General features: G+C 53.8%; 1 protein-coding gene across 1 annotated transcript; it reads left to right on the top strand.

The window, feature by feature from the left end:
* Positions 1 to 11,073: 11,073 nt before the first annotated feature.
* Positions 11,074 to 20,865, top strand: LOC141109040 (mitochondrial ornithine transporter 1-like). Its single transcript, XM_073600995.1, has 5 exons — positions 11,074 to 11,143; positions 12,501 to 12,759; positions 13,796 to 14,175; positions 15,477 to 15,635; positions 20,656 to 20,865. The coding sequence occupies exons 1-5, from the start codon at positions 11,074 to 11,076 to the stop codon at positions 20,775 to 20,777; spliced, it is 990 nt and encodes a 329-aa protein (XP_073457096.1). The 3' UTR covers positions 20,778 to 20,865.
* The last annotated feature ends 939 nt before the right edge of the window (positions 20,866 to 21,804 follow it).

Here is a 21,804-nt window from a genome sequence, read left to right on the forward strand (position 1 = left end):
GGAGGGGAGTGCCCGGTATTGGAGGGGGAGGGGAGTGCCCGGTATTGGAGGGGGAGGGGAGTGCCCGGTATTGGAGGGGGAGGGGAGTGGCCGGTATTGGAGGGGGAGGGGAGTGCCCGGTATTGGAGGGGGGAGGGGAGTGCCAGTATTGGAGGGGGAGGGGAGTGCCCGGTATTGGAGGGGGGAGGGGAGTGCCCGGTATTGAAGGGGGAGGGGAGTGCCCGGTATTGAAGGGGGGAGGGGAGTGCCCGGTATTGGAGGGGGGAGGGGAGTGCCCAGTATTGGAGGGGGAGGGGAGTGCCCGGTATTGGAGGGGGGAGGGGAGTGCCCGGTATTGAAGGGGGAGGGGAGTGCCCGGTATTGAAGGGGGGAGGGGAGTGCCCGGTATTGGAGGGGGAGGGGAGTGTCCGGTATTGGAGGGGGGGAGGGGAGTGCCCGGTATTGAAGGGGGGAGGGGAGTACCCGGTATTGGAGGGGGAGGGGAGTGCCCGTATTGAAGGGGGGAGGGGAGTGCCCGGTATTGAAGGGGGGAGGGGAGTGCCCGGTATTGGAGGGGGAGGGGAGTGCCCGGTATTGAAGGGGGGAGGGGAGTGCCCGGTATTGAAGGGGGAGGGGAGTGCCCGGTATTGAAGGGGGGAGGGGAGTACCCGGTATTGGAGGGGGAGGGGAGTGCCCGATATTGGAGGGGGGAGGGGAGTGCCGGTATTGAAGGGGGAGGGGAGTACCCGGTATTGGAGGGGGGAGGGGAGTGCCCGGTATTGAAGGGGGGAGGGGAGTGCCCGTTATTGGAGGGGGGAGGGGAGTGCCCGGTATTGAAGGGGGGAGGGGAGTGCCCGGTATTGGAGGGGGGAGGGGAGTGCCCGGTATTGGAGGGGGAGGGGAGTGTCCGGTATTGGAGGGGGAGGGGAGTGCCCGGTATTGAAGGGGGGAGGGGAGTGCCCGGTATTGAAGGGGGGAGGGGAGTGCCCGGTATTGGAGGGGGAGGGGAGTGCCCGGTATTGGAGGGGGAGGGGAGTGTCGGGTATTGGAGGGGGGAGGGGAGTGCCCGGTATTGAAGGGGGGAGGGGAGTGCCCGGTATTGGAGGGGGAGGGGAGTGCCCGGTATTGAAGGGGGGAGGGGAGTGCCCGGTATTGGAGGGGGGAGGGGAGTGCCCGGTATTGAAGGGGGAGGGGAGTGCCCGGTATTGAAGGGGGGAGGGGAGTGTCCCGGTATTGAAGGGGGGAGGGGAGTGCCCGGTATTGGAGGGGGAGGGGAGGGGAGTGTTCGGTATTGAAGGGGGGAGGGGAGTGCCCGGTATTGAAGGGGGGAGGGGAGTGCCCGGTATTGAAGGGGGGAGGGGAGTGCCCGGTATTGAAGGGGGGAGGGGAGTGCCCGGTATTGAAGGGGGAGGGGAGTTGCCCGGTATTGAAGGGGGGAGGGGAGTGCCCGGTATTGGAGGGGGAGGGAAGTGCCCGGTATTGGAGGGGGGAGGGGAGTGCCCGGTATTGGAGGGGGGAGGGGAGTGCCCGGTATTGAAGGGGGGAGGGGAGTGCCCGGTATTGAAGGGGGGAGGGGAGTGCCCGGTATTGAAGGGGGGAGGGGAGTGCCCGGTATTGAAGGGGGGAGGGGAGTGCCCGGTATTGAAGGGGGGAGGGGAGTGCCCGGTATTGAGGGGGAGGGGAGTGCCCGGTATTGAAGGGGGGAGGGGAGTACCCGGTATTGGAGGGGGAGGGAAGTGCCCGGTATTGGAGGGGGGAGGGGAGTGCCCGGTATTGGAGGGGGGAGGGGAGTGCCCGGTATTGGAGGGGGGAGGGGAGTGCCCGGTATTGGAGGGGGGAGGGGAGTGCCCGGTATTGGAGGGGGGAGGGGAGTGCCCGGTATTGGAGGGGGAGGGGAGTGGCCGGTATTGGAGGGGAGTGCCCGGTATTGAAGGGGGAGGGGAGTGCCCGGTATTGAAGGGGGAGGGGAGTGCCCGGTATTGGAGGGGGAGGGGAGTGGCCCGGTATTGGAGGGGGGAGGGGAGTGCCCGGTATTGGAGGGGGGAGGGGAGTGCCCGGTATTGGAGGGGGGAGGGGAGTGCCCGGTATTGGAGGGGGGAGGGGAGTGCCCGGTATTGGAGGGGGAGGGGAGTGCCCGGTATTGGAGGGGGGAGGGGAGTGCCCGGTATTGGAGGGGGGAGGGGAGTGTCCGGTATTGGAGGGGGGGAGGGGAGTGCCCGGTATTGGAGGGGGAGGGGAGTGCCCGGTATTGGAGGGGGGAGGGGAGTGTCCGGTATTGGAGGGGGGAGGGGAGTGCCCGGTATTGGAGGGGGGAGGGGAGTGTCCGGTATTGGAGGGGGGAGGGGAGTGCCCGGTATTGGAGGGGGAGGGGAGTGCCCGGTATTGGAGGGGGGAGGGGAGTCCCCGGTATTGGAGGGGGAGGGGAGTGTCCGGTATTGGAGGGGGAGGGGAGTGCCCGGTATTGGAGGGGGAGGGGAGTGCCCGGTATTGGAGGGGGGAGGGGAGTGTCCGGTATTGGAGGGGGGAGGGGAGTGCCCGGTATTGGAGGGGGGAGGGGAGTGCCCGGTATTGGAGGGGGAGGGGAGTGCCCGGTATTGGAGGGGGAGGGGAGTGCCCGGTATTGGAGGGGAGTGCCCGGTATTGGAGGGGGGAGGGGAGTGTCCGGTATTGGAGGGGGGAGGGGAGTGCCCGGTATTGGAGGGGGGAGGGGAGTGCCCGTATTGGAGGGGGGAGGGGAGTGCCCGGTATTGGAGGGGGGAGGGAGTGCCCGGTATTGGAGGGGGGAGGGGAGTGTCCGGTATTGGAGGGGGGAGGGGAGTGCCCGTATTGGAGGGGGGAGGGGAGTGCCCGGTATTGGAGGGGGGAGGGGAGTGCCCGGTATTGGAGGGGGGAGGGGAGTGCCCGGTATTGGAGGGGGGAGGGGAGTGTCCGGTATTGGAGGGGGAGGGGTGTGCCCGGTATTGGAGGGGGGAGGGGAGTGCCCGGTATTGGAGGGGGGAGGGGAGTGCCCGGTATTGGAGGGGGGAGGGGAGTGTCCGGTATTGGAGGGGGGAGGGGAGTGCCCGGTATTGGAGGGGGGAGGGGAGTGTCCGGTATTGGAGGGGGAGGGGAGTGCCCGGTATTGAAGGGGGGAGAGGAATGCCCGGTATTGGAGGGGGGAGGGGAGTGCCCGGTATTGAAGGGGGGAGGGGAGTGCCCGGTATTGGAGGGGGGAGGGGAGTGCCCGGTATTGGAGGGGGGAGGGGAGTGTCCGGTATTGGAGGGGGGAGGGGAGTGCCCGGTATTGGAGGGGGGAAGGGAGTGCCCGGTATTGGAGGGGGGAGGGGAGTGCCCGGTATTGGAGGGGGAGGGGCGTGCCCGGTATTGAAGGGGGGAGAGGAATGCCCGGTATTGGAGGGGGGAGGGGAGTGCCCGGTATTGGAGGGGAGGGGAGTGTCCGGTATTGAAGGGGGGAGGGGAGTGCCCGGTATTGAAGGGGGAGAGGAATGCCCGGTATTGAAGGGGGGAGGGGAGTGCCCGGTATTGAAGGGGGGAGAGGAATGCCCGGTATTGAAGGGGGGAGAGGAATGCCCGGTATTGAAGGGGGGGAGGGGAGTGCCCGGTATTGGAGGGGGAGGGGAGTGCCCGGTATTGAAGGGGGGAGAGGAATGCCCGGTATTGGAGGGGGGAGGGGAGTGCCCGGTATTGAAGAGGGGAGAGGAATGCCCGGTATTGAAGGGGGGAGGGGAGTGCCCGGTATTGAAGGGGGGAGGGGAGTGTCCGGTATTGGAGGGGGAGGGGAGTGCCCGGTATTGGAGGGGGGAGGGGAGTGCCCGGTATTGGAGGGGGGAGGGGAGTGCCCGGTATTGGAGGGGGAGGGGAGTGTCCGGTATTGAAGGGGGGAGGGAGTGCCCAGTATTGAAGGGGGGAGGGGAGTGCCCGGTATTGAAGGGGGGAGAGGAATGCCCGGTATTGAAGGGGGAGGGGAGTGACCAGTGCTGCCTATCAGCGCCCACTTGCCTACCTGATAGTTAATATTTTAAACAAAACAGGAGTGTCTTTTTTTTCTCTATATAGTGAATGATGTTACACCGAGTAAATTGATACCCAACATCTCACACTTCAAAATTGCGCCCGCTCGTGGAATGGCGACAAATTTTGGCTCTTAAAAATCTCCATTGGCGAAGTTTAAAAATGTGTACAGGTTACCAGTTTAGAGTTACAGAGGAGATCTAGTGGTAGAATTATTGCTCTCGCTCTCACGATCGCGGCGATATCTCACATGTGTGGTTTGAACACCGTTTTCATATGCGGGCGCGGTTTGCGTATGCGTTCGCTTCTGGGCACGAGCTCGGCTGGACTCTGTACTTTAAAAAAAAAAAATGGTGTCACTTTTATTCCTATTACAAGGAATGTAAACATCCCTCGTAATAGAAATGACATGACAGGTCCTCTTATATATGAGATCTGAGGGTCAAAAAGAACAAAAAAGACTTCAGATCTCATATTTACACTAAAATGCAATAAAAACAAAATAAGACCATTGGGTGGAAATGTGACGTCGCTTCCATCATCCAATGGTATGGAGCCGAGCGGCGGCCATCTTTCCCTCACTCAGCTCCAGGCCTCAGAGGAAAGGACGCGATCGTCTTCCTCCGGTAAGGGGCGGAGACCACCGAGGAGGCGCCTCTCCTGTACAGTATTCTGCGCTGATGATGTCATCGCCGCACGCGCTCTGAAGGGCTGTCCTGCCAGGAGACCCGAGCTACCAGCCGACACATCCCCCAGCTAGGCGGAGACCTGAAGAAAAGCGCGATCGGCTTCGATCAGCTCCGCACTCTGCTAAGCGATGACATCACTTCCGGTTTACCCGGATGCCAGCGGCGCCATTTTCTGAAAATCAAACGTTTTCACATAAAGAGGACTTCCTGTCACATTTCTTGTGAAGACAATAAAAATGATTCAAAAATAAACACAAAATATAATAATAATAATAATAAATGTAATGTGCACCTCCCCCGTCCTAGCACGCAAAGGCGGACCTATAAAAAGCTTTAAAAGAGTCCCCTACGGATAGTAAAATGTATGTCGTTTGCCGCCGTTGTGCGGGCGCGTGCAATTTTAAAGCATTACAGGTATCTATTTACTCGCCGTAACATCATCTTTTAAATTTTACAAAACAAATTAGGTTATGAATTGTGGTTTGTTTGTTTTTTTTTTGCATTTAAATCGTAAAAAGTGTAATTTTTTTTCCCCCCAAAAAATTACGTTTGAAACACAACCGCTGCGTAAATACCGCGTGACATAAAAAACACCCACCAATTTATTCTCTGAGGTCTCTGCTTTAAAAATAAATAAATCAATAAAAATAATTCAGGAAAAGTTCTTTTTGACATTCATTATATATATATATATGTTCGGTGGAACTCCCCAAAACCATTTGCATAACTGTCACTTTGCAGGGGGGGGGGGTGGAGCGTAGGAGGAGTCTGTCTACAGAGTGGGAGTTCTGCACTAGAGAGTCCCCCCCCAGTGGCAGTTAACAGGTCATCTGCAAACCCTTACCTGGAGGCGGGGCCATACACCTCCTGAGTCAGGTGGAGGTACTTACCTGGGGGCGGGGCCATACACCTCCTGAGTCAGGTGGGAGGTACTTACCTGGGGGCGGGGCCATACACCTCCTGAGTCAGGTGGAAGTACTTACCTGGAGGGCGGGGCCATACACCTCCTGAGTCAGGTGGAAGTACTTACCTGGGGGCGGGGCCATACACCTCCTGAGTCAGGTGGAGGTACTTACCTGGGGGCGGGGCCATACACCTCCTGAGTCAGGTGGAAGTACTTACCTGGAGGCGGGGCCATACACCTCCTGAGTCAGGTGGAGGTACTTACCTGGGGGCGGGGCCATACACCTCCTGAGTCAGGTGGAGGTACTTACCTGGGGGCGGGGCCATACACCTCCTGAGTCAGGTGGAGGTACTTACCTGGGGGCGGGGCCATACACCTCTGCCAGGTGAGACAACCTGACCCCCCCAACAATGTTTCCCGGTCATAGAGGGGAGATGTCTTTCCATCGATGAAGATCACTCCATACAGGAGGAGGAGGGGAGCTCAGCCCCCTATTCCCCCCCCTCCCCCAACCACAGGTGTATGTGCCGGAATGTGAATGGTCTCGGGTAGAGGGGATGACTCCGGGGGATGGGATCCAGAATGTTCAGGTTTCCTCCCCCATAGACGATCCCACCCAACCCTCCCCCACATCCTCTACATGGGGGGCAGATAGGTGACTACAACACACACATTACACAGACACGATCCTCTGGTGTCCCCATCAGGAAACCCCCCAGAGAAATGTCATCAGTGGAGTGTATGTGCACCTCCTGAGCCAGGTGGAAGTACTTACCTGGGGGCGGGGCCCCTGGAAGAGGCCGCACATCTCCTGAGCCAGGTGTAAGTACTTACCTGGGGGCGGGGCCCCTGGAAGAGGCCATACACCTCCTGAGCCAGGTGTAAGTACTTACCTGGGGCGGGGCCCATGGTAGAGGCCATACACCTCCTGAGCCAGGTGTAAGTACTTACTGGGGCGGGGCCCCTGGAAGAGGCCATACACCTCCTGAGCCAGGTGGAAGTACTTACCTGGGGCGGGGGCCCATGGTAGAGGCCATACACCTCCTGAGCCAGGTGTAAGTACTTACCTGGGGGCGGGGCCCCTGGAAGAGGACGCACACCTCCTGAGCCAGGTGTAAGTACTTACCTGGGGCGGGGCCCATGGTAGAGGCCATACACCTCCTGAGCCAGGTGTAAGTACTTACCTGGGGGCGGGGCCCCTGGAAGAGGACGCCACACCTCCTGAGCCAGGTGTAAGTACTTACCTGGGGCGGGGGGCCCATGGTAGAGGCCATACACCTCCTGAGCCAGGTGTAAGTACTTACCTGGGGGCGGGGCCCCTGGAAGAGGACGCACACCTCCTGAGCCAGGTGGAAGTACTTAACTGGGGGCGGGGTCCCTGGTAGAGGCCACATATCTCCTGAGCCTGGTGGAAGTACTTACCTGGGGGCGGGGCCATACACCTCCTGAGTCAGGTGGAAGTACTTACCTGGGGGCGGGGCCATACACCTCCTGAGTCAGGTGGAAGTACTTACCTGGGGGCGGGGCCATACACCTCCTGAGTCAGGTGGAAGTACTTACCTGGGGGCGGGGGCCATACACCTCCTGAGTCAGGTGGAGGTACTTACCTGGGGGCGGGGCCATACACCTCCTGAGTCAGGTGGAGGTACTTACCTGGGGGCGGGGCCATACACCTCCTGAGTCAGGTGGAGGTACTTACCTGGGGGCGGGGCCATACACCTCCTGAGTCAGGTGGAGGGTACTTACCTGGGGGCGGGGCCATACACCTCCTGAGTCAGGTGGAGGTACTTACCTGGGGGGGCGGGGCCATACACCTCCTGAGTCAGGTGGAGGTACTTACCTGGGGGCGGGGCCATACACCTCCTGAGTCAGGTGGAGGTACTTACCTGGGGGCGGGGCCATACACCTCTGCCAGGTGAGACAACCTGACCCCCCCAACAATGTTTCCCGGTCATAGAGGGGAGATGTCTTTCCATCGATGAAGATCACTCCATACAGGAGGAGGAGGGGAGCTCAGCCCCCTATTCCCCCCCTCCCCCAACCACAGGTGTATGTGCCGGAATGTGAATTGTCTCAGGTGGAGGTGATGACTCCGGGGGATGGATCCAGAATGTTCAGGTTTCCTCCCCCATAGAGGATCCCACCCTCCCCATGGGGGGCAGATAGGTGACTACAACACACACATTACACAGACACGATCCTCTGGTGTCCCCATCAGGAAACCCCCCAGAGAAATGTCATCACTGGAGTGGATGGAGACAGGAAGTGGCTGCAAGGAGACTGCAGGAGATCAGCAGCACTGAGATGTGACAAAGGATGAAAACAAATAGTGACGATTGTTTATAATACAGAGAGCAGATGATATGTCACCCAGTGTGGGATCTACTAGAACAGTCAGAGACTCATCCATTCATCCTTCCTCTTGTATAATGAACACTGACCGGTGATGGGAAATCCGCTGATCATTATCCCCCCCCCCCCAGGATTGGAATGTTGGTGGGCGTGGTCCCTGGAGATCAATGGACATCCACACTTACCTGCAGAGACGCGCCTGAGGAGGAGGAGAGCAGGTAGGTGGCCACAGAGTCTCTGGATTCATCCATTCTATGGAAGGCAGGGCTTACACCACCAGACGCAAAATGCTGACCCACCGCACTGCGATTGTGTGCATTCCACGGGGGGCTGTGCATGTTACATGGAGGCCATGTGCAGGGTGTTACATGGGGGGCTGTGTGCGTTACATGGGGGGGCTGTGCATGTTACATGGGGGCCATGTGTGTGCGTTCCACGGGGGGAGACTGTGCGTTCCACGGGGGGGCTGTGCATGTTACATGGGGGCCATGTGTGGGCGTTACACAGGGGGGCTTTTACGGGCGTTACACGGGGGCCATGTGCGGGCGTTACACGGGGGGGGGGCTGTGTGCGTTACACGGGGGGGGGGGGGATGTGTGCACGTTACATGGGGGGGGCTGTGTGCGTTACACGGGGGGCTGTGTGCGTTACACGGGGGGGGGGGGGTGTGTGCACGTTACATGGGGGGGGGCTGTGTTCGTTACACAGGGGGGGGGATGCGTACGTTACATGGGGGGGCTGTGCACGTTACACGGGGGGGGGGCTGTGTACGTTACACAGGGGGGGGGATGCGTACGTTACATGGGGGGGCTGTGCACGTTACACGGGGGGCCTGTGTGCGTTACACGGGGGGGGGGGGGGGCTGTGTGTGTTACACGGGGGGGGGGGGGGATGTGTGCACGTTACATGGGGGGGGGGCTGTGTTCGTTACACGGCAGTTGCTGCCCACCAAATACAATGGGGAATATTTTTTGCTGCTCTGTCCCCCCGTTTAAGGAAGGGGGGGGGCAAACACTCGGCTCAATGTAGACAAGCTCTTGGTGTCAGGCCGGGATCACACTTTGCCCGCTGCGGTTTGTAGTCCGGCTGTCCTCTGCGTTTTTTGTGTTCACTGGTTCGGGTACAAATTTTTCTCTGAATTTGGACCCAAAAATACACGGGACCCTTTTCCAATTCACAGCGAGGGCCCCCCACCCCCCACACCCCTCTTAGGCTGCGTTCACACCCGAGCGTCACATTCCGGAGAGTTTTTCGGGTCAGGAGCTGCAACATTTTATATTAGAAAATAGAGAAAAATATCATCTGTCTCATCATTTGTTGCTTTTTCATCCACTTTTATTTATTATTATGTATAAATCCTTTTACTTTGTTGTTGTTGTTCTGGGTTAGTATTCGGCTCATGATCCTTTTTTTAATAACTATTTATTTGTGTATTTTTATTTGTATTTGTATTTATTGATTGCATTTGAGCAGAGAGAGACGAGAGCTTCTCTGTGTTGCTCCCAAATTTCCCTGCCAGGTGTAGCTGCCTTGGCTCGTTGTTGCGGATCGATTGATTTCGCTCCTAAGCCTCGTACACGCGATCCGATTGTTGGCCGGGGATTGTGTGATGACAGACTGTTGGCCTAAAACCCGACCGTTAGTTCGCTCCATCAGACAATTGTTGTCCATTTTTCCACCAACAAATGTTGGACGGCGGGCTAGTAAATTTTCGGCGGCCAGCAATCTGTTGTCATATTTTCCTATCTTCTGTACACAAGTCCATCGCACAAAAGTTGAAAGTACAAACACACATGATCGGATCAATGCCCACCAAACACGACATTAGCAGAAGGTGCCCACAGGGTGGCGCTCAAGAGCTGAAATTCCTCATAGTACATCACTACGTCCATGTTCGCACAGTGGCTGCATTTGATGGGCACAGAGGCTACAATTGATGGGCACAGAGGCTACAATTGATGGGCACAGTGGCTACAATTGATGTGCACAGTGGCTGTATTTGATGGGCACAGAGGCTACAATTGATGGGCACAGTGGCTGCATTTGATGGGCACAGTGGCTACAATTGATGGGCACAGTGGCTACAATTGATGGGCACAGTGGCTACAATTGATGGGCACAGAGGCTACAATTGATGGGCACAGTGGCTGTATTTGATGGGCACAGAGGCTACAATTGATGGGCACAGTGGCTGCGTTTGATGGGCACAGTGGCTGTATTTGATGGCATAGTGGCGGCAATTGATGGACACAGTGGCGGCAATTGATGGGCACAGAGGCTGCACTTGATGGGCACAGTGGCTGCACTTGATGGACACAGTGGCGGCAATTGATGGACACAGTGGCAGCAATTGATGGCACAGAGGCTGCGCTTGATGGGCACAGTGGCTGCGCTTGATGGGCACAGTGGCTGCGCTTGATGGGCACAGTGGCTGCGCTTGATGGGCACAGTGGCTGCAATTGATGGGCACAGTGGCTGCGCTTGATGGGCACAGTGGCTGCGCTTGATGGGCACAGTGGCTGCAATTGATGGGCACAGTGGCTGCGCTTGATGGGCACAGTGGCTGCAATTGATGGGCACAGTGGCAGCAATTGATGGGCACAGTGGCTGCGCTTGATGGGCACAGTGGCTGCGCTTGATGGGCACAGTGGCTGCGCTTGATGGGCACAGTGGCTGCAATTGATGGGCACAGTGGCTGCGCTTGATGGGCACAGTGGCTGCAATTGATGGGCACAGTGGCTGCGCTTGATGGGCACAGTGGCGGCAATTGATGGGCACAGTGGCGGCAATTGATGGGCACAGTGGCTGCAATTAATGTTTTTTTTGTTTTGCTTTTTCAGTTTGCATCCCCCCCCCCCCCCCCAAGAAAAAATTTTGAGCACCAGCCGCCACTGGACAGCACAGTCCCTACATTTCCTCCCAGCATGCACTGGGGTTGCAGCATGTACCCCTCGCTGTGTATCATTCGTCAGGAGTGGGGCCCCTAAATCCTGTTTATTCTTTAATATTAGGGACCCCGTTCCTGCCCGGCAATAAATGCCCAGCCCCCCGGTGAAGTATTAGAGAAGAGGATGTGATGGTGTTGAAGTAGATTGTTCTCATCTCCTGATGCCGGTCCTCTTCCTATCACAGGTCATCATGTCACCTGATGCCGGTCCAGCCAATCCCCTCACAGAGATCCTCATTAATGTGACCTCGGGAGCCACAGGTGAGTTCTATGTACTGAGTGTGTTCCACCAATCCCATATAAGAGGGCCAATTTATCCCCCGCCACACTGCCACCTGTGGGGGCAAAAATGTAACTGCAGCCATTGGGGAAAAATAGTGCCCCTTCATTGGTGTCAGTGGGACTAATAAATGCCCCATTATTGGTGTCCATGGGAGGAATAAATGCCCCTTCATTGGTGTCAGTGGGACTAATAAATGCCCCATTATTGGTGTCCATGGGAGGAATAAATGCCCCTTCATTGGTGTCAGTGGGACTAATAAATGCCCCATTATTGGTGTCCATGGGAGGAATAAATGCCCCTTCATTGGTGTCAGTGGGACTAATAAATGCCCCATTATTGGTGTCAGTGGGAGAAATAAATGCCCCTTCATTGGTGTCAGTGGGACTAATAAATGCCCCATTATTGGTGTCAGTGGGAGAAATAAATGCCCCTTCATTGGTGTCAGTGGGAGGAATAAATGCCCCTTCATTGGTGTCAGTGGGAGGAATAAATGCCCCATTATTGGTGTCAGTGGGAGGAATAAATGCCCCATTATTGGTGTCAGTGGGAGGAATAAATGCCCCATTATTGGTGTCAGTGGGAGGAATAAATGCCCCATTATTGGTGTCCATGGGAGGATTAAATGCCCCTTCATTGGTGTCAGTGGGCCCTCCTTCTACATGTCATCCCCTGAATAGAATAATTTTATAACACTAATTGATCAATTTTTGCAAAAATGTAAACATGGATTAAAAAACCAATAATAAAACCTTCCAAACTCCATAAAATGCTCCTCAGAATGTATCATCCAATGACTGCAGTACTGGGTGTGACCACAAGGTGTCGCCATGTAACAATCTCAGGCCATGGAATACATTGTATTCAGATTTCTGTATTATTATTTCATCATCTTCCGTTTTTTTCCTTATTGGTTTCTGATTTGATTTTAGGTATTTGGTTATGTTGTTGGATTTTCTGATTGATTACTACATTTCAAAAGTAATTTTCGAACCTTTTCAATCTGCATCTTTCATTAAAGTGATCCCGCCATGGAGGTCCTCGCTCAGGCACTTCCTATTATAGGGTGACAACGCTCTGTCTGTCTCCCTATTGTTCACCTGTGTTGTCACCCGGTCACATGGGAGACTACAGACGGCCTTTTCAATGGAGTGTATGGAGGCGGGAAGTGGCTGCAAAGAGGCCGCAGGAGATCAGCAGCACTGAGATGTGGCAAAGTACATGTTTATAATGCACAGTTGGGTTAGAGGGGAGATCAGATGAAGGAATTATTGGGGGAGGGAGGGGGACCCATGGATATATACAGGTAGGTGTGATAACAGGTGCACTTTGTTGCAGGGGGCGTGGCATGTGTCCTCAGCGGGCAGCCCTTTGACACGGCCAAGGTGAAGATGCAGACGTTCCCTTCCATGTACCGGAACTTCCTGGACTGCACGGTGCGCACCTATCGTATGGAGGGGCTGCGGGGGCTCTACCACGGCACCGTCCCCGCATTGGTGGCCAACGTGGCGGAGAACGCCGTGCTCTTCGCCTGCTACGGCTTCTGCCAGAATCTGGTGTCCTACATCCTGGGATTTCATGATCTGTCCCAACTCAGGTGAGCCAGGGAGACTCCTCCCCCTGAGGGTAACCCCTCCCCCTCAGAGAGGCTCCTCCCCCTTGAGGGTGACCCCCAGAGAAGAAACGTTGACATTAGCAGAGGAGATCCGGGATCAATAAAAAGGAAACATTTGTGGTATAGATATAAAAAAAACTCCCAAAGATCCCTCATCAGGCCAGAAGGGGGCACTGTTTCTGGTGGGAATTGCTCCTTTGTTTCTATAAATATATCCTGTGTTTATTGTCAGAGATTCTCTTCTTATGATGTCACATTTCTGGTTTGTGGGTTGTCCTCTGTATGGTTGGAGCTGTCAGATTGGGTTATGATACAACCTCTGGGGGGGCACTAATGCTTCCCTTGCCCCCCGGGGAATAAAGAGCAAGCATCGTGTCTTTGTATCTCTTTATGATCCCGCCCCCTGCAGACTGTTATCAGTGAAGATGCTGCTTCCTGCCCTCTCCCTGCAGTGCTCTATGAGAACAGAGCTGAGTAATAGCCACACCCCTCATCACAAGTGTCCTGCAAAAAGGGTAGGGGGCGTGTCTGACCAGAGAGGCAGGTGTGTGTGACCAGGGAAGGGGGGGGTGTGCCCAGAGAAGGGCGTGTGTCTGACCAGAGGGGCGTGTGTCTGACCAGAGAGGCGGGCTTGTGTAACCAATGAAGGGGGCGTGTCTGACCAGAGAAGGGCGTGTGTCTAACCAGAGAGGCGGATGTGCGTGACCAGGGAAGGGGGCGTGTCTGACCAGAGAAGGGTGTGTGTGCCTAGAGAAGGGCGTGTCTGACCAGAGAGGCGGGCATGTGTGACCAGGGAAGGGGGCGTGTCTGACCAGAGAAAGGGGTGTGCCTGTGTGTCTGACCAGAGGGGTGGGTGCGTGTGCACAGAAAAGTGGGTGTATCCTACCAGAGAAGAGGGCGTGTCTAGGTGTGTTACTGAGTGCACTGGGTCTGACTCTGCACACAGGAAAATGGCAGTTATCAGTGTGTATATATATATATAATTCTTTACTCTGACTTCTTCATGTTTTCTCCTCAGAGATCATCACAAGGCCGCTGCGGGTTCCTTGGCCTCCGTATTCTCCTCCTTGGTCCTCTGTCCCACAGAGCTGGTGAAGTGCCGCATGCAGACACAGCATGAGATGCGGATATCGGGGCACACAGGAATCCCCTATAAAAGGTTGGCGGTCCCCGGGGCACATCTATGGGTGGAATCTCTCTCTCGGTATAACTCTCTGTTTTGTGTCCTCAGCACCCCGTGGTCCATTGTACGGGACATCCTGAGGTCGGAAGGTGCGGGTGGCCTTTTCCGTGGCCTCAGCAGTACGTGGCTGCGGGAGATCCCGGGGTACTTCTTCTTTTTCGGGGGCTATGAACTCAGCAAGAGTGTTCTCAGCAGGAATTCTGGAGGTCAACCAGGTGAGCCGGGGGAGGGGAGGATGTTGGGGTTGGGGGTGGGTAGGAGGGGTGGCTGCCCTGGGTTCTGTGGTATCATGTGGGGGGGGGGCTGCATGGAGAGTTCCTACCTGGAAGAGGGGGAATGTTTGTTTGCACTGGGGGGATAAGCGTGCAGATTAGTGTTTTGAGTAATTTTGGAGGGCTTTTGTAGACACATAATGCTCATACATTTTGGGAAGAGGGGGTCGCCAGAGGTGCAACTAGAACCTTCAGGGCCCTGCTGCAAAAAACCATGAATGGCCCCCCCCCGATCCCCGGCCTGGGGCCCTTACCTCCAAGCCCAGTGGTGGAATACCAGGGCCTGGTCACAAGTGCGACCTCTGTGACCCTGGGAGTTCCACCACTGGTGTCAGTAGTTTTGTTTTGTTTTTTTATTTATTTTAGGTTTTTTTTCACAATTTTTTTTTTTTCTTTTACTGTTTTTTAGGAGCCCTACTGGGGGGGGGGGGGGGCGGCTTTGGTGAGATACCGGGGATCTAAACATACCTCTGAGAAAGGAGATTGAGGACACAGCCCCCCAATCTCCATCTCTGTGGCCTCAACTACACAAAGCTTCCCGTCCATTCAAAAACTGAAGCATAGGTAACACAGTTTACTACTCTTCTGTTATGAATGAGCAGAGTCAGTGATCGGTGCGGGTCACTGTCATTTCAGACAAGGAAGTGGCTGGTGGGGAGAGGGGAAGGGAGAACCTGGCAGCACTGCGCGGGAGAAAGGGGGGGGGGGGGGGACAGGAGGCAGTACAGGAGGGACCAGAGAAGAGCACTAGGACCGGAGAAGGGGGTGGGGGCGGGAGAGAGCATGGGGTTCGGAGAAAGGGGTGGGGGCGGGAGAGAGCACGGGGACTGGAGAAGAGGGGGGCGAAGTTTCCAGAAAGATCACAGGGGGGCAGTAGAGAGCAGAGGGGCAGCAGAAGGAAGCTGGACAGGAGGGGCGGCATATAGAAGAACTGATCTCCTGCAGCTGCTGTGGGCACGCTTCTCCTCCTCTTCCTCCCGCAGGCATTCAGCGGCTGCAGGAGGAACATGGAGGGCATCCTCTATATGCTGGCTGTTCTGTCCAGGTGTAGAGAGGAGCTGCATGGGCCCCCTGGAGCATGGGGTCAGGTCACAATGGTGACCCCTGTAGGTACATCCCTGGTGGGCGCCATTTGGCATCTTTGCCCTGGGCGCTAGATGACCTTGTCCCGGCACTGGTGGTAAGTGGTTTAAGGGGTACACAGGATGTTCCTCTGTGATGCTGTGGCCTTCCATATTTTGCAGGTCCTTTAGTGGTCACGATCAGCGGCGGTGTGGGCGGAGCCTGTTTCTGGCTGTCGGTTTATCCGGTGGACTCGGTGAAGTCCAGAATCCAAGTCCTCTCCATGGCGTCCCATCAGGATGGGTTCTTCCTGTCCTTGCTGCACATACTGAGGAGAGAAGGTCAGACTTCTGTGGGGTTCGAGATTTGGGGTCCCACTCTGCAGTCTTTAGGGGCCACACAACTATTACTACAGATAGATCATTCCAGGGCTTCAGTTTTACTCAGAGATTGGATTTAAGGTGTATTCAAATCCCAAATGTTGTAATCTGGAAGGATTTAGAACCTCTGTCATGTTTTTCTTGCTGCCCTGTGTCACCGCTGGGCCAATTCCCCCCTTTGTTTGTCCTGGTGACCCCCCCCCCCCCCCAGACTGAAAGTGACGGGAACATCCAGAATCTTGAGTTGTCACCCGGAAAACTTTCCACTATAAGCCTCTATATTCCCTGATCACTCTAATCTTTTAGGGCACTTTCACACGGGTCCGCTTCAAAACTGCCAGTAAAACACTTTAATGGAGCGTTTCTGCAACGCAGTTTTTAAAGGACACGCGACTCGAAAGCTGCACCAAAAACGCTTAGTGAGGGTGTTTTTTTTTAAGCGTTTTTTGAGGCAGTTCCCATTCATTTCAATGGGGAGGAGCGTTTTTCAACCTGTATAGGGTGAGGACAAGGCACAGAGGTGGTAAAGCGGTTGCAGACCAAAGGTTTTAATAAGGAGACATGAAATACATTTGAAATACACATATTAGAAGGAAGGTCTAATGCGTAGGCCACTGGGTTATTCCTGCGGAGGATACGGAAAGGCCCAATAAACCGAGGTGCAAACTTCAGTGAGGGAACATGAAGTCAGGTTGTGAGATGACAACCAGACCCTGTCCCCAACCTGGTAGGAAGGCGCAGGCAGGCGTTTGCGATCAGCATGGAGTCTGTACCTATCATTAGCATGACGCAAAGCCTCCTGGACTTGTGCCCAAGTGGAATGAAGACCACAGAGATGCTCCTCTAACACAGGAATATTCTGCGGAACAAACGAGTCAGGCAACATGGAAGGTTGGAAACCATAATTCGCCATAAACGGAGACAATCAGGAAGCAGAATTCAAGGCACTGTTGTGAGAAAACTCCGCCCACGATAAGAGATCTGACCAGTTGTTATGATGGTCAGAAATATAGCAACGTAGGAATTGCTCCAAGGACTGATTGGCTCATTCTGCGGCCCCATTAGACTGCGGGTGATACGCAGAGGAGAAAGCAAGCTGAATTCCCAACTGTGCACAAAAGGCTCGCCAGAACCGGGACACAAACTGACTACCCCTGTCCGAGACAATCACCTTGGGTAGCCCATGTAAGCGAATGATCTCCCGAGCAAAAATGGAAGCCAGTTCCTTAGAAGTAGGCAACTTCTTGAGTGGAATACAATGCAACATTTTCGAGAACCGGTCAATCACCATAAGGATAACTATGTTGCCCTGGGAGTTGGGTAACTCCACAATGAAACTCATAGACAGGTGGGTCCTGGGCCTCTCTCCATTGGGTATGGGTTGTAGGAGGCCCATTGGAAAGTGTTGTGGAGTCTTACTCTGAGCACACACGGAACAGGCAGCTACGAAGGCGGTTACATCAGCACGTAGACTAGGCCACCAGAATTGTTGGGAAATGGCCCAAAAGAGTTGATTTCCCCCCAGGGTGGCCAGCAGCCTTGGGAGAATGGTAAGTCTGGAGCACAGCAGTATGGAGACTCTCTGGGACAAAGCAGCGGTCACAAGGTTTCTCAGGAGGAGCATGGACCTGAGCAGCAAGAATTTTGTCACCCAAAGGAGAAGTGAGACTGGTGTGAACTGTAGCCAGAATACGCTCAGGAGGAATCATAGGAACCGGAACCGACTCCAACTTGGAAGTGAAGGAAAATTGTTGTGACAAGGCGTCAGCCCTTACATTCTTAGTACCTGGTAAGAATGAGACAATGTAATTTAAACTTGACAAGAAAAGAGCCCATCGCGCCCTTCTGGGAGAGAGGCGTTTAGCCTCAGACAACAATGTGAGATTCTTATGGTCAGTAAGAATGAGAACCGGCACAGTGGTACCTTCGAGGAGATGTCTCCATTCTTTCAGGGCTAAAATGATCGCCAACAGCTCTCTGTCACCAATCTCATAATTGCACTCTGCGGGTGACAATTTCTTGGAAAAATAGCCACAAGGATGCATAGCGCTCTCAGAGGTAGGATGTTGAGACAGAAAGGTGCCAACTCCAGTCTCAGAAGAATCAACCTCAAGGATAAAAGGTAACGTAGGATCAGGATGTGCCAACACAGGAGCAGAAACAAAGGCAGCCTTGAGACTCTCAAAGGCCTTAATGGACTCTGGAGACCAACTCTCTGGGTTACCGTCCTTTCTGGTCTTATCAGTCAGGGGCTTGACCAGAGACGAGAAATTACGAATAAATTTCCGATAATAGTTGGTAAAGCCAAGAAAACGCTGCAGAGGACGTAACCCCACGGGTTGGAGCCACTGTAGGACTGCCGAATGTTTCTCTGGGTCCATCAAAAAAACAGCCATGGAAATGACATAGCCCAAGAATTTAACCTGTTCCTGATGGAACTCACACTTCTCCAGTTTACAATAGAGATTGTTCTCTCTTAGTTTCTGAAGCACACGACAGACCTCTGTGTGGTGGCTCTCCAGGTACTTGGAAAATATGAGGATATCGTGGAGATAAACCACCACACATAACAGCAACAAATCTCGGAGGACATTGTTAATAAATTCCTGGAAAACTGCCGGGCCATTACAAAGGCCGAAAGGCATTACGAGGTACTCATAATGGCCTGTTCTAGTATTAAGCGCAGTTTTCCTCTCGTCTCCCTCCTTAATCCTCACAAGATTGTATGCCCCTCTCAAATCAAGGTTTGTGAAAACAGTTGCTCCCTTGAGGCGGTCAAATAACTCCGTAATCAACGGAATCGGATAAGCATTCTTAATCGTGAAATGATTGAGACCCCTATAATCAATACAAGGTCTCAGTTCACCGCTCTTTTTCTTCACAAAGAAGAAACCAGCACCAGCAGGAGACGAGGATTTGTGGATGAAACCTCGAGACAGTGCGTCTGCAACATACTCCTCCATTGCCTTATCCTCCAAGACCGACAAAGAGTAAAACGGGCCATGAGGGGGTATGGCACGAGGTGAAGGTCAATTGAGCAATCATGATCACGAAACCTACTTTGCTTCTGTCCGTGGGAAACGCCTGGGGCAGCATCTCAAAGTATATCTCAACCTGGTTGAGAAAACCTCTGCATTGGACTGGATTGCCCCCAAATCGCTGGGGAAGCTGAGTGGAACCAGACATACCTCCTTATAGAGGTAATTCTCGAGGCGGGTGCCTGCACAGAGACTGGAGCAGCAGCAGGGACGGCCTGCAACTCAGGTTGTACCGGAGCAGCCTCAGTGGGAGAGTCCAGGTGAGCCGTGCGACTCAGGAGCGTTTGTAACACCATGGCAAACTGATCCATGCGGTGATCCTTGTCATCCAATCTGGAAAAAATATTACCAACAAGTGGATTGACTGCATCTTCTGAATTCATGGCCTTCGCCTACTGTCAGAAACCATGAAATCAGACCGAGACAGAAGTACAGTTAAACCACGCTTGTTTAATAATAAAAAAAGGTAAACGGAGTAAACGTAGTCAAAACATAGCCAGAGTTCAGGAACGGATAGTCAGACAAGCCAAAACGTCAGGGAGCCAGAGATGAGCGTAGTAGAACAGCAAGTGGGATCTGGAGCCAGACGGAATGTCAGCCAAGCAAGTCTTTAACAGGAACACAGGAGAGCGTCTCTAGAGATGTGACCGAGGCGAAGGTAGAGATCATCTGGACTGGACGGCTTAAGTAGGCAGGACTGACGAGCAGGATATCATCAACAGGTGAGTCACTGTGGAGAGAGATAGGAGCTGGCAATTAGCTGACAGCTGAGCGGCCAGTTTAGAGAAGGAAGGGCTGAGCCCAACCCTGACAATGATCCACTATATTGGCCTGCGTTTATATTTTATGTACTAAGATTTTATCAAGTATAATGTACAGTATGTGTATCCTTGAATGCCTTGAATAAACCATATGCAACAGTTCTGTTGCATATGGTTTATTATCAGCTATGACTACAATATGTATTTTTATACTATGGAATGTTTCAATGTATTTGAATAATAAAATATTATATTTAATATCTATCTCTCTATCTCATATAGATAGATAGAGATATATATTAAAGTCCCACTATTTTCCTCTCCTTTTATTCTTAAATGAATACAATGAAATCCCGGAACCTTTCCTCGGACTCCTGGATCTTCCTCCCGCTGGTGTCATTGGACCTCATGGTGGGATCTTTGGGGGAAGTTGTGGATTCTTGCAGGAAGATGCCCCAGCATTGTACAGGGATCATTCTTGGGGAGGGGGGAGGGTTTGGGATCCCCTATTTTTTTGGGGATCTTATGAGAGGAACCGATGATGTCACTACCACCGATGTTCTATTGCTGGAATTAGGCAGTTTGTGAACATGAGACGGGTGACCTGAGCGGATCTTCTAGGGGAAGGCCCTCTGTAATGGTCTCCTATACTGAAAACATTTGGAGGGGGAGGGGGAGGGGCACATACTTCTCACCTTATAGTGTACATGTGGATACACCAAGCAGATGGCTGGAAATCCTTCTCACCTTATCCCCTCCCCCCTCCATGCTCTGTTGGCCAGGGAATTTTTTTTTTTTTTTTTTTTTTTTAGGAGCTCAAGTAATTTCCAGGATTTCTGTCCCTGACAATGGAGGCTTTGTGGGTTGGGTTTGTATCTCAATAATAGTAAATGATAATTGATCTATCTATAACTATGTATTGATGACATTCCATAACCAAAGTGTTCAGCCATCTTCCCGATCCCGGGGCACATTCCACCGCTCACCTATAGACAATGAGCTCCAGTGATTGGGTCGTGAGTCCTCCCACCGCCATCCAATGTCTGAGCCCTGAGGAAGGAGATCCGAGCCCCCCGCAACGTGTCCGGCCTCTCAGATCTCGGGGTCTCATCGGACTTTTTATGCCTCGTATTTGTGACATTTCATATCCATAACTCGCTCTTCCCTTTCTGACTCTTCCAGGAATCTTCTCCCTATACAGCGGACTGATGCCTACCGTCATCCGAGCGTTTCCCTCCAACGCCACGCTCTTCCTGGCCTATGAGATGACCAAGAGGACTCTGACATCATGGACGTCCACATAGGAATCCCATCCCCCCCATCATCCACATAGGAATCCCATCCCCCCCATCATCCACATAGGAATCCCATCCCCCCCCATCTTCCTTCTTTTCTGGCTTCTCTGTACTTTATATGTGAATAAAATATTCCATTCGTTTATCCTCCATGTATTCTGAAGTGTCTTTACAACTCTGAGTGTTCCTCCGAATATCCCCCTAATACACACAGACATTCCGGGGACCCCCTATAATACACACAGACATGTTCTGGGGACCCCCTATAATACACACAGACATTCCGGGGACCACCTCTAATACACACAGACATTTTGGGCCCCCCTATAATACACACATATGTTCTGGGGACCCCCTCTAATACACATATGTTCCGGGACCCCCTATAATACACACATACATTCTTGGGACCCCCTATAATACACACACATATGTTCTGGGGACCCCCTCTAATACACATACGTTCCCGGGGAACCCCTATAATACACACATACATTCTGGGGACCCCCTATAATGCACACATAAGTTTTGGGGACCCTCTATAATACACACATACATTCTGGGGACCCCCTATAACACACACATATGTTCCGGGGACCCCCTATAATACACACGTTCTGGGGACCCCCTATAATACACACATATGTTCCAGGGACCCCCTATAATACACACGTTCTGGGGACCCCCTATAATACACACAGACATTCCGGGGACCCCCTATAATACACACATACATTCTGGGGACCCCCTATAATACACACAGACATTCCGGGGACCCCCTATAATACACACATACGTTCTGGGGACCCCCTATAATACACACAAATACATTCTGGTGACCCCCTATAATACACACATACGTTCTGGGGACCCCCTATAATACACACAAATACATTCTGGTGACCCCCTATAATACACACATACGTTCTGGGGACCCCCTATAATACACACAAATACATTCTGGGGACCCCCTATGATACACACATATGTTCTGGGGACCCCCTATAATACACACATACGTTCTGGGGACCCCCTA

This window comes from Aquarana catesbeiana, linkage group LG09, assembly GCF_042186555.1.
Source record: "Aquarana catesbeiana isolate 2022-GZ linkage group LG09, ASM4218655v1, whole genome shotgun sequence".
NCBI classification, from domain to species: domain Eukaryota; kingdom Metazoa; phylum Chordata; class Amphibia; order Anura; family Ranidae; genus Aquarana; species Aquarana catesbeiana.